The sequence below is a fragment of the Silene latifolia genome, chromosome 5 (assembly GCF_048544455.1).
Source record: "Silene latifolia isolate original U9 population chromosome 5, ASM4854445v1, whole genome shotgun sequence".
In the NCBI taxonomy this organism is placed as follows: Eukaryota; Viridiplantae; Streptophyta; class Magnoliopsida; order Caryophyllales; family Caryophyllaceae; genus Silene; species Silene latifolia.
Window position 1 is genome coordinate 54,942,469 of NC_133530.1, and position 12,396 is coordinate 54,954,864.

General features: G+C 41.9%; 1 protein-coding gene across 1 annotated transcript; it reads right to left on the reverse strand.

Annotated features, from left to right (window-relative positions):
• Nucleotides 1–4,811: 4,811 nt before the first annotated feature.
• Nucleotides 4,812–5,413, reverse strand: LOC141655387 (uncharacterized). Its single transcript, XM_074462470.1, has 2 exons — nucleotides 5,294–5,413; nucleotides 4,812–5,201 (listed from the first exon to the last, which is right to left on the reverse strand). Exons 1-2 carry the CDS (start codon nucleotides 5,411–5,413, stop codon nucleotides 4,812–4,814), a joined length of 510 nt encoding a protein of 169 aa, XP_074318571.1.
• Nucleotides 5,414–12,396: the final 6,983 nt, after the last annotated feature.

A 12,396-nucleotide genomic window follows, 5' to 3' on the forward strand; every position in this document is an offset into this window, starting at 1 on the left:
GATAAAAGGAAAAGCCAAAGTACTCACCAGAAACTCAAGCTTCATAGTTCAAATATGCCAGATCAGGGCCCATAGAATTGGTCCTGATAAACATGTACCCAGTAGCCCAGTTCTTGTCATGGTCGCTATCCAGATTGCTGAGAAGGGGAGTAGTGGAAGGCCTGACCTTGAAGCTTATAGGGCCAGGGCTATTGGTCTTGACAGCATAACAGGTCTTCAGGTCATCAAGGGAAAACGAAATATTGTGTTTTTTACAGAGATACTCAACAGAGCAGACTAATTTCCATACCATGGGCATCAGGTGATAAGAAGGGACATCGATTTATTTAATAACCTCCACCATAAGAAGAGTGAAATGAAGCTTACAACCTGCCCTGAATGCCAAGTCATGAATACAGAACCAACCAGGACATGCCCAGTCAGCCCTGATAGGAGAATTTTCAGGGATCCAAACTTCAGAATCAACAGGAATAATTCCTTTATCTTTCAGCACCTTTTCAAATTCAGGCTTCAGGCGATTTGAGAGAGACTGATCATCTTTCAGAGCTTTTGTGGGTTTGAATTCGAAATCGCCATGGAAAATTGAAATCATCTCGAGAAGAATCATTCGGTTTATCAACCATAGGGGGTTGAGCAGCAGAAGATGAAGGAAGATTTTCAGAAGTAGCTTCTTCAGGGTTTTGGACAAGTGGAGCTCCAGGAGACATCACCCCCTGGAAGATTTCTTTTTTACGGCCATTATAGAAGGATTGTTAAAAAAAGTAATCGAAGACTAAAAACTGGAAATTAAGGAACTTGAAGAAGAAGATTATTAGAAGAGAATAAAGCGGATTTTGGTCAAGATCAACTCAATGAAGTAAGGAGGTATTTATAGTCGGTGAAACTAGGGTTTCAACCGCAACTTGGAAGGGTAATTATTGAGGAAGTTGCAATAATTGCAACACGCGTCATAAACTGAATAACTAGCCGTTACAGAAGCTGATTAGTCACAATTCAACCGTTGAGCAGTTTTACCAAAGATAGAAGTTATCTCCTTATTTTTGGCCTGACCCAGCGAAAATAAGGAAATAAGGGGCAATTGTTGGGCCTGGAAAACCGCAGATATCCCTGATCAATACCTGACCTTGACCTGACTGTCAGGGTGTTAGGATGTCAAGCTATCAGGACACATGAAGATAGGCGCCAGGCCATGGAGAGGACAACGGTCAAAATATCAGGAGGATATCTGACCAGGAAGTCATGTTATGAGAAGAATATACGTGCAGCATTAATTGGAAAGATTCTACAATTAAAGGCATCAATTAAGGGCGTAATAATGGACATTATTATGGGTAATTAAGATAGAATATTTGGCATTAATGACGAGAAGATCCAGCCGTTCAACATTGCTATATAAGGAGCACTTGGAAATCATTCAACCACAAAAGATATACGACACTCAAGCAGATTACTCTCATACAATTCTAGAGCAATATTACAATCATTTGTGCCAATTACCAAACAATTATAGTGAAATCCTCTCCTGGCTTGGTGCCCGTGGTTTTTTGCCATTTAAGGGTTTTCCACGTACAAATTAGTTGTCTTACTATTTCGTACTTTCTATCTTATATTTACTTATTTCGCATTTCCTTATTTACTTCGTACCCTGACGTTTAATAAACAAGATAAGTGTGAGCTAGTTGACCCTGCCTAGACCTACCCTGACCTGATTTCGCCTTGCGCAAAATCCACAAAAAAAGGTGTACTTATACGAGTACCCTTTTACCCAGGGTTTGTCTTTTCCCTTCCCTCCTTTGGTGCAAAGGAACTTGCATCACTACAGGTTGGCGATCTGCCAGCTTGCGCCTCATGCATGGCGCATTCTGGTCTCGCTCTGCATCCTCGATGAGGATCATGCTCTGGGAATTGGTCAGGGTGACCTTGCCCACCTTTATGCTTTCAGGCCCTTTGTTGCCGGGCTTATCACCTTAAGGTCCTGCGATCGCAGTAGCCCTGGCGTGATCCTTCCTCCCAAAGTGAGGGATAAAGGCTGGAATACAAAATTCATCTTTGTTAAGATTGACTCTCTTACCCCCCACCCCCGAGTACTTATTTGACAAGTGGGGGGCCTCTAAAGGTAATTTTAGTTTATGGGTATCTGTTGTTTTTCTTTTATTTTAATGTTCTTACTGGTGTACTGCTGCAGGTTTGAAGCAGCCAGTTCCCTCAAGAGATCACAACGTGATTAGCCGTTTACTTGCTCTCCCCGTTGCAACTCGTTCTTACCCTGATGTACTCTCTTCCCCTGTTGGTGCATCTGCCTCTGAGCCTCTTGACATTAGTGAGGGGGAGAAAGATGAGGAAGAAGATAGAGAAGAGAAGAAGGAAGAAGAGGAAGTTGGTACCTCCACCAGTTAGTAAGAACCCCCAGCCGCCGAATTCCAGATGTCGTCTGGTAAGGCTTTGTTTTTTATAGGTTTTCATTCTTGCTATATGGTCATTTGCGTTTATGTTCTGACTGTGTTCCTGTACTAGGGAATACTCCAATTTTCTCTCTCTCCCTGCTAGATAGAAAGAGGAAGCAAGTTGTTTCTGCCTCTTCCGATCCTTCTCCCAGAAAGAGGCCATCGATCCCTGCTGAAAAGGAGCCGGTTAACACGTCTGTCCTTATTGATATTGCTCCTCTGGCTGCAGTGGTCGGAGGCCTCCTCTGCCCAGTACCTCCACCGTAATCCGCCTTCCCAAGGGGTATGGCTCCAGTGGGGTGCCCCTCTGGCCTCAAATGGAACAACTCCTGCTCCCTGTTGCTGCGCATTCCTTGGGAAATACCCCTCTTCCTACAGTACTAGATGAAGCTCCTGGACGCGCCCTGCAGGTACTTTTTTAAATTCCTTAATGCTTTATTGGGCTATTTTGTTCGTGCTGCTGATTGTTCTTCTTGCAGGTCTTGCAGGACGGCCTGTTCTTGCGCAGAGAGGTTGCCAGATTAATGGGGGAGGTGAACAACCTCAATGTCAACTTAGGGAAGGTGGAGGCAGATCTGGCGCTGGCTAGGAGGGAGAAGGTGGCGACCCAAAAGAAGCTGGCTGAGGAGAAGGTGGCTGCCCAGAAGCAGCTGGATGCTGAGAGGAGGGTAGCAGAAGGGCGTATGGAAGAGGTTCACAAGGAGGTGGAGCTGTTGAAGCATCTGGGCTTAGACTCTACATTGGTTTCCGCCTGGGAAACAAAGATCAAATGTATTAAGGAGTTCGAGGCGGGTGAGCACTCCAACTGGGACCTTGCCGAGGAGGAACGGCTGTTTCATGCTGCATATCCAGTCAAGCCGGACTTCAGCCTCATCAACGACTTGCTGGGTGGTGATGATGGAGAGACTAGTGCTAGGACTGAACAACCAGCTATCACGTCGGTCAAGGAGGTCAGGGAGGAAGCCCTCGTTGCCCAGGGAGGGGAAAGTTCATCTGGAGGAGAGGCTAATGTGGAGCCCAACATCCCTGTAGATGTTCCTGCTGGTGCCGCCCTGGATTCTGCTGCTGCTGCCTAGTTTAGTGCATTTAAATTTTAGTTTTTTATCTTGATGTTTTGTTGGGCACCCTGTGTGGTGGCCCATTGTAATCCAACTCTTGGTGCCTGGTAGTTTTGGGCACGTTTTAGTACTTTTGTTTTTGCCTCGTAGGAGGGGAAAAAATATTTGCTTTTCAAGTTCCCCCCGCTGAGGGGTGTTTATGAAATTTTCGTTTTGTTCCTTCTGTTGTTTTGCTAGCAATTCTTTTGTTCTTTCTGTTTGTGTGCCGGCTTTGTACTTGTTGAGGTATCTATGGTGGTTCAGGGAGCTTTCTATCCATCAGGATGCTCGAATCCCTCTGTTTCGACCACGCGCACATTGGGTACTTCCTGCAGGAGGAACAATTTGCTAGTTCCTGTTCATCAGTTAGCCTACTAGGACATTGCCTTAATATTCAACTTACCATATCCACATTCAATCCAAAAAGAATGATAAACCTTAAGTGGAAGCAATTTCATAAATTCAAAATAGTTTAGGGAGCACAAAGTGTGTTCCCCCAGAGTTTTACAACAACTTAAAAGAAATAGAGTTTCATTTTGGCCTTTTGAAATACTAAGTACGCTGCTTCCACATTTTGCTCCTTGTGACACCTGTGAAGTTGACACCAAGGAAAAATAAGAAAAAAGGTTTTGACTCAAAGGATTTGAAAGATACGTTGTAAGTTGTCATTTCCTTAGTAGTACCTGCTGAATCCAGGAGACTTAGCACGTGCGTACTGAACGAAAGACCTTGCCTGGTGACTTAGTTGTTCCTGCTGTCAAAAGAGATGTTACTGCTAGACTAATACAGGTGGTACAGTCAGGCGGTACGAAACAAAGTGATTAGTTCTTTGCGTATGTACCTTGTGAGAGAGTGAGTTGTGGCTCAATCAAGTGGGTTCCGGGGTTGTTCCTTTTCAAGCGATAACTGCTTAGTCAAAGATACTTTAGCAAGTTAGTCCATGTTCCAAGGTTTATAGAGTACTGAATGCTCGGATTCAAGGGTCCTGGGATGTACCTGTTGGAGGTGGAACTTCTGGATCCTGCACCTGGAACCTCAGACATAATACTTTTAAGGTGAATGATGTTCCAGGATCTAGGGACAGCTTCCCCATCCATAGTCTCCAACTTGTATGCCCCATTACCCACGATGTCTTCTATGCGGTAGTTACCTTTCCAGTTGTAGGCGAATTTATCTGCACTCTGATTCTTGGTGTTTGGGAATACCTTCCGAGTACAGTCCCTACTGCGCAGCGTTCTCACCGCACGTTTTTATTGTAACTCTGGTCGCTTTATGCCTTGTAGTAGGTCGTCATCCTGATTTGGGCGCTGGTTCTTGGCTCATCAATGGTATCTAGGCTGTTGACCATTTCTACCTGGTTCCTCTCTTCGGTTGCATTAGCATATCGATGCATTGGTATTTGCACCTCAGAGGGAATAACTGCCTCGGCCCCATATACGAGACTGAATGATGTTTGACCTATTCCCACTTTGGGGGTAGTTCTATCAGACCATAGCACGAAGGGGAGCTCATCGGCCCAGTTAGCTCCTATCTCCTCTAGCCTTCTTTTCAGGTTGTTCATGACTATCTTGTTGCTGGATTCTGCCTGACCGTTGGACTGCGGATTCCTAGGAGTGGACTTAAACAGCTTGATGTTCCACCGGCTTGATAGTCTTCCATTCTGTTGGATATGAATTGTGACCCGTTGTCACATATGATTTCTGAAGGGATGCCATATCTGCTGACTATGTTCCTCTTGATGAAAGATATCACATGCTTCTCCAGGATCTGAGGGAAAGCTTCTGCCTCTATCCATTTAGAGAAGTAGTCCTTCATTGCCCGCATGTACGTCCTGTTTCCAGAAGCAAGGGGTAATGGTCCCGCAATGTCCATTCCTCATTTTATAAAAGGCCATGGCGAGATTATCGGATACATATGTTCTGCTGGTTGGTGGCTGATAGGAGCGTGCTGGGCATTCCTCACATTTCTTGACGTAATTTATGGCGTCCTTCCTCATGGTAGGCCAGAAGTAACTCTACCTTAGTGTCTTGTTGGACAGGTTCCTACCTCATGTGTGATTTCCACAATTACCATTGTGGATATCACACATTACTGTCTGTGCCTCATGTATGCTTAAGCACCTCAGATAGGGTCCAGCCAAGGACTTCCTAAATAGGATACCATCAATGAGTACGAATTTGGAGAATTTCATTTTGAAACTCCTGGTGTCTTTCTGGTCAGGTGGTAATACCTCATCACGTAGCCAACTAATGTAAGGCTTGCGCCAATCATCGATCTCTTCCTAGGGTGTGGTAGTACACAGTATCCCTGCTTCGCATGTCCACTGGGTAGTTGCAGCCGTACTGGCGTTCTGATGTTCGTTCTGGCGTATGGCAGGTTTCATGACATGTATGAATGGTATAGGACCCACTACCCCTGGAGTGAAGGCTGCTCCTAGGGTTGCAAGAGCATCTACTTCAACATTATGATCCCTTGGTATCTGTTGGATGTGGAAGGAGACAAAGCGGAGTTTGAGCTCCTTCGCCACTTCCAGGTAGGCTATCATTTTAAGATCCTTGGTCGTGTATACGCTATTCACATGGTTTACGATCAGTTTGGAGTCACTATACACCATGATGCGGCTGATTTGCAATTCTAAGGCTAATTGGAGTCCTAAGATAAGGTCCTCGTATTCAGCCTCGTTATTCGTTGCTTTGAACTCACACCGTAATGCCTATATTATCTGTTCCCCTTGAGGTGATTTCAAGACCATCCCTGCCCCTATTCCCTTTGTATTGGATGCCCCATCAATATGTAACTCCCATACCTGATCCCCTTTAGCCTCACTTAGGGTCAAGATTTCACTGTCGGCTTGTTCTTGAAGGGTGGGACTAAAGTCTGACACAAAGTCAGTTAGGGCTTGGGACTTTATGACTGTTCGGGGTTCAAATTTCAGGTCGTACCCACTCAATTAGACAGACCACTTAACCATTCTCCCTAACAGTTCGGGTTTCCTCATTATGGTTCTCAGGGGGTAGTTGGTCAAGACTGAAATTGTATGTGACTCAAAATAGGGACGCAATTTGTACAAAGCAGTAACAAGTGTTAAAATGAGTTTTTCTAGAGATGTGTACCTGGTCTCTGCAAGTAACAGAGACTTGCTTATATAGTATACTGGTTTCTGCATACCTTCGTGCTCTCGTACCAGTACAACGCTTACAGCCGGCTCTGTCACTGATAGATACAAGTACAGCGGCTCTCCCTGTTCTGGCTTGGAGAGAAGAGGAGGGGTGCTCAGGTACTGCTTGAGTTCCCCAAATGCCTTTTCATGTTCCTGCATCCACTCAAACTTCTGGCTCTTCCTCAGGATGTCATAGAACAATCGACACCTGTCTGAGGATCTTGATATGAACCGGTTTAGGGCTGCTACCCGACCTGTGAGCCTCTGTACGTCCTTTGGCTTCTTAGGAGATTCTAGCTAGAGTACTGCTTTGATTTGCTCCGTACTGGCCTCTATCCCTCTTTGCGTCACCAAGTACCCTAGGAATTTCCCAGAGGAGACTCCAAAAGTGCATTTCAGGGGGTTCAGCTTCATATTGTATTTTCTGAGGATTGAGAAGGTATTCTCCAGGTGGGACATATGTTGTTCTGCCTTCTCGGATTTGACTACCATATCGTCAATGTAAACTTCCATTGTTCTCCCTATCTCCTCCTTGAACATTCTGTTCACCAGGCGCTGATAGGTGGAGCCAGCATTCTTGAGGCTAAAGGGCATCACATTGTAGCATTACAAGCCTCTGTCAGATCTGAAGGCTGTTTTCTCCTGTTCCTTAGGGTCCATTTTTATCTGGTTGTACCCACTCCAGGCGTCAAAGAAGGTAAGTAGCTCATGCTCTGCTGTAGCGTCTACCATGGAATCAATGTGCGGCAGAGGGAACGGGTCTTTTGGGCAAGCTTTGTTAAGAACTGTGAAATCGACACATACTCTCCACTTGTTGTTCTATTTGGGTACAACTACAACATTCGAGAGCCATTCTGGGTAGTTAACTTCCCTGATCTTGCCTGCTGCCAGGAGGTTGTCTACCTCCTGGTTTATCACCTCGTTCCTTTCAGGAGCGAATTTTCACCTTTTCTGCTGGACTGGAGGAAAGCTGGGGTCTACGTTTAACCGGTGTATAATTACACTTGGATCTATGCCAATCATGTCGATGTGGGACCAGGCGAAACAATCCACGTTAGTACATAGAAATTCACTTATCTGCTCACGGATGTTGCCTGCACAATCAGCTCATACTGTGGGTCCAGGATTACTTCGTCGAGTTCCTCCTGGGGAGGTGCGATATATTCCCTCTGGACGCACAGTTTCTGTAATTGCTATGCTGGACCAGCTGCGGTGGGTTTCAGAGCGTTCTTGTAGCAATCCCGAGCTTCATTTTGATCTCCTCGTATCTTCTGTACCCCCCCAGGGTGTAGGGAACGTCGGACTCTGATGGTATGTTGATGGCACTGCTTTCATTTCATGGATCCAAGGCCTGCCAAGTATCACGTTATAAGTTGACAGACCATCAATGACCAAGTACCGTACCTGTTTGTTCATACCCCCTGCAAAGGTAGGTACCACAATTTCTCCAAGGGACTGTTTGGTTTCTCCGCTGAAACCTACCAAGGGTACTGCCTTCTTCACCAGGTCTTTCTTGCTGAACCCCATGTTCTTCAAGGTTTCCAGCATTATCAGATTCACAGAGCTTCCTGTATCTACCAGTATCTTTTTAACAAGGTAATTCCCTATAGAAAGGGTAATGATCAAGGCGTCGTGGTGGTGTTCTGCCTCATCAGGTACGTCTGCCTCGTCGAATGAGATTGCTGGTAGATCCTATCTGTTGACCCTGAGGGAGAACTCTGGTTTATCTCCTTTAGTCTCGGTTGCATGGCGCTTTGCTGCTGAATAAGTGAGACCACATATCTCCGACCCCCTCTGTGATGACGTTCACTATCTTTGAGTAAGGTGGAGGTTATATTATAGTTATATTGCTATGGGGACAGGTTCTCACAAATAAATCGTCTATCCTATCTATAACATCATTATTTTACTACCATGGCTCCCCTAATCCTAACATAAGAGAATTTAGCTATGAATAAACATAACAAAAACAAAAGATAAAGAAATAAAGAACATTGCAAATTAAAGAGAGTAAAGAGAGAATTACTTATTAATATCCGGAAAAGAGAGCAGCAGTATCAGGTTACAAAAGGGAGAAAAAGAGAAAGAGAGGAGAAGAGAGAAAAGAGAGAGAGAGAGAGAGAGAGAGAGAGAGAGAGAGAGAGAGAGAGAGAGAGAGAGAGAGAGGGAGAGAGAGGGAGAGAAAGAGAAAGAGAGAGAGAGAGAGAGAGATGGGGAGAGAGAGAGAGAAGAGAGTTTAAACCTAATGACGTTTTTCCTATTTATAGGAAAGACAATTATTAACCTAAACGATATTAAAATCTTGCGGCAGATAGAAAAGTACTCGATCAAGTGGTTTAAAACTCCTCTATCGAGTAAATTATAGCAAAACCTCTCGATCGAGTAGAAAACCTACTCGATCGAACACTATCTAAAATAAGCAATTCGATCGAGGACTTAAACTACTCGATTGAACACTATGCTACTCGATCGAGTGGTTTCCAGCATATAATTCTTGCTTCGCGCACTGAACTTCAAACGGCCGCTATTTCTTCGTTACTTGGCAAACAAAGCATTTCCGGTGGTGTTGGAAAGCTAAGAGGACAAGCTTTCATTTCCAATTGGAATCACCTAAAAATCTGTTGTATAACTCAAGATATGGCTCTTCAAAGTAGGCACTAGTAATTTGAAGTTCTTCCTTTGCTCGCCTAGCTTATCTTACTTCTTTGCTCATCACAATTAGTAGTTTCCAAGCTCTGACTCAACTCATATCCTAAATGCATGTATAGAGACATGTTTTAGTCTTGATTATGCTCCTTTCCGGTTCATACCTGTAAATAATACAAGAGAAACCAAAGTAGACAATTCGGGGGATATTTGTAGCTAAACACTACTAAATATGCATTGGAATGCGTGCAAATGAAGTACAAAATACCTATATAAAATGCACGCATCATGTGACTCCAGTAGATAATAAATTCTCTAATATATTGTGTTATTGATATAAATCCAAACTTTGGTATTTAGATACAAGTTGTGATTCTCACCCCTTTTAATGTAATATAGGGCATGTGAGCAAAGACAAAGGCAAGGACAAGCAAGCTTGAGGAAGATCTTCAACAAGGGATGCTAGGGTTACCGCCCATAGTAGAAGACCTATGGAAGCTTGGCTTTTATTTTATATTGTCTTCTAAGTATTATTGTATTTTGACTTATTATTTTAGAACTTCTTTTGATTTCCGTGTTGGACATGGAAATTTTTTATATTTCCATTACGCAAACAATGGTTGTATGAATTTTAATGACTTGGCTTTCAACCCAAGTCATTCGATTTATGGAATTTGCTTTGTTCTAAAAACTGGTCATTATACACTTTTTACATGAAAAACATGAATTGATTTGACTTAAATTTATCATAAAAGAATTACAACGATTGGATCATTGTATTGAGTTCATAAGCCATGAATTTGATTCCCTCTTATGCTTTTATGACTAAATATCACATCTTATTTGACATAAGAAAGTCAAATAGAGTTATTTGACCTCAAGGTAGAGAATTTTATAAACCAATTGATAACACCACTTATAAGTAAGACTTATAACCACTCATAAGACTCCATACGAGCTATGAGAGGTCTTAAGACCCTAAAATTGTATAAGACATGGATATGAATCCAATCCTTTATCTTATAAAGGCTAGTCTATCTTACTACTAGATTACAATGTCATTACAAGAGGGTCATCTACTAAGGTTATAATGTGCAATATTTTCTTCCTTCACAAGTTTAAGTATCAAATTGTTTGTTGCTTATAAAGCTATCTTTCGAGAAAAATAGATGTATTTTTCAAAAGATAGAGTGGGAGAAAATTAGCAACAAGACTAGTGAGGAGACCAAAAGAAAGCTTGTTAGGTCAAACTCAAGGCTAGTGAGGAGACCAAAAGAAAGCTTCTTAGGTTACACTCGAGACTAGTGAGGAGATCAAAAGAAAGCTTCTTAGGTCAAAATCAAGACTAGTGAGGAGACCAAAAGAAAGTGTACTTCAATAAATATTATGAAGTGGTTGTATCAATAAATTTCAATTCAATTTTACATAAGAGGCTAATGAACTAAGGTGAAATCTTTGCATAAGAGTTGCATAGATAGACATTAAGTTGTCTACAAAGCTAAGTTAAAATATAACTACGCTAAGATCCACATCATCATTGCTACACCTCATAGTGTATATAATCATGTTAGATGTTAAAACCAATTTCTAAATAGGTATTTAGAAAAGGGTGTGTGTATGACATAAGCACAAGGTTTTAATCGATCAACACTTAAAAATTGCAATGATCATTTCAATTATGTGATAATAAGAATGGTTTCACTCGAGTTGTGTAGAAGCCATGAGTATACATGGATTTAAGTGGGAGTCAAAAATTGCCATGTTTAGACATGAAGTTCAGTGGGAGAAATTGTCTTTCATGTTAATGCCACATTACTCATTGAGAATGACATGCTGACACTACCATCTATAAAGGAGTGTTTTGGTTTTCAATTCTCGATGAAAGTTGACATGATGCATACTAAAATTCCAAATCTATTATGTCACAGGGAAATTTATATTGGCACTTAGATAAGTATCTTATGTTGATAAGATTCTTTATTGTTTAATATCAACATAGGTTGAGGAGGTTATTCATTTTTATGAAAGTGGAATTACTATGATAGATTCATAGTCATTCATTGAACCCCATGAGTTGTTGATCACATAAAATCGATTGCTAATATTTCCGCCATTTGAACGGCCGTGTATGCCAATATATGCACATGCCATGATGAATCATATGCTTTGAGCATAATGAGTCAATGACAAGTTATTTCATATGAAGGTCATTTGAAAGCCTTTAAGAACATCCATTATAATTCCTGAGAAGAACTGAGGATCCGTTCTTGTGTTTGGATGACATACTAAGTTGTGTGTTGAAGGATTACACAAGCTTTAGTCTCCAGACTTGTAAGGATTTATTGAAGTCCTAGGCTAATTTTATTGACTCGGGAATAAGTGACTAGAAAAATGTTTTAGAATCAATCATTGCAAGTTCTACAAATGGAGTCTGAGTACATTGTAATAAGGTGGTTCATAAAGGGACTATAGGTAGATCCTTCCACCAATTATTTTATCACAAGTTATATGATGGCAGTAGGAGCATCTTTCAAGTTAAAGAGCCGAAGTATAAGAAGAAGCCTAGACATATACTTAGAAAAGTTCATGACATTAGAAATGACATTGAATAGAAGGAAAATGCAATTCATAAAGTTGGACTGAATGGATACATGGTATATCCACTAACCAAGCTTTTATTGCACCTAGACAAGTGTAAAATGTACACTTTAGATTATAAGATATGAAGTAGTAATATGGTATTGAATATTCATATGTGATAATCGCATTTATCATTTGAGTTTCTTAAACTTATCTATTGCTTTGTTATATCAAAATAGGTTGTTAAGATAATATTGAACCCTATTAAAGTGAACTGGATTAACATAGTAATTGCCCCTAGTTACTTACATAAGGTGACATCTCTAAGTGATTAGAGTGTGAGTCGACTGATGGCAAGTTCAACTGCCATAAGGTCATAAGAGATGACTAGTCAATCACATAAGCAGACTGTAAGAGACACTCTGTCGGACAGTGACCGCTAATAGAGTTCTGGTAATTTATAGAGCCT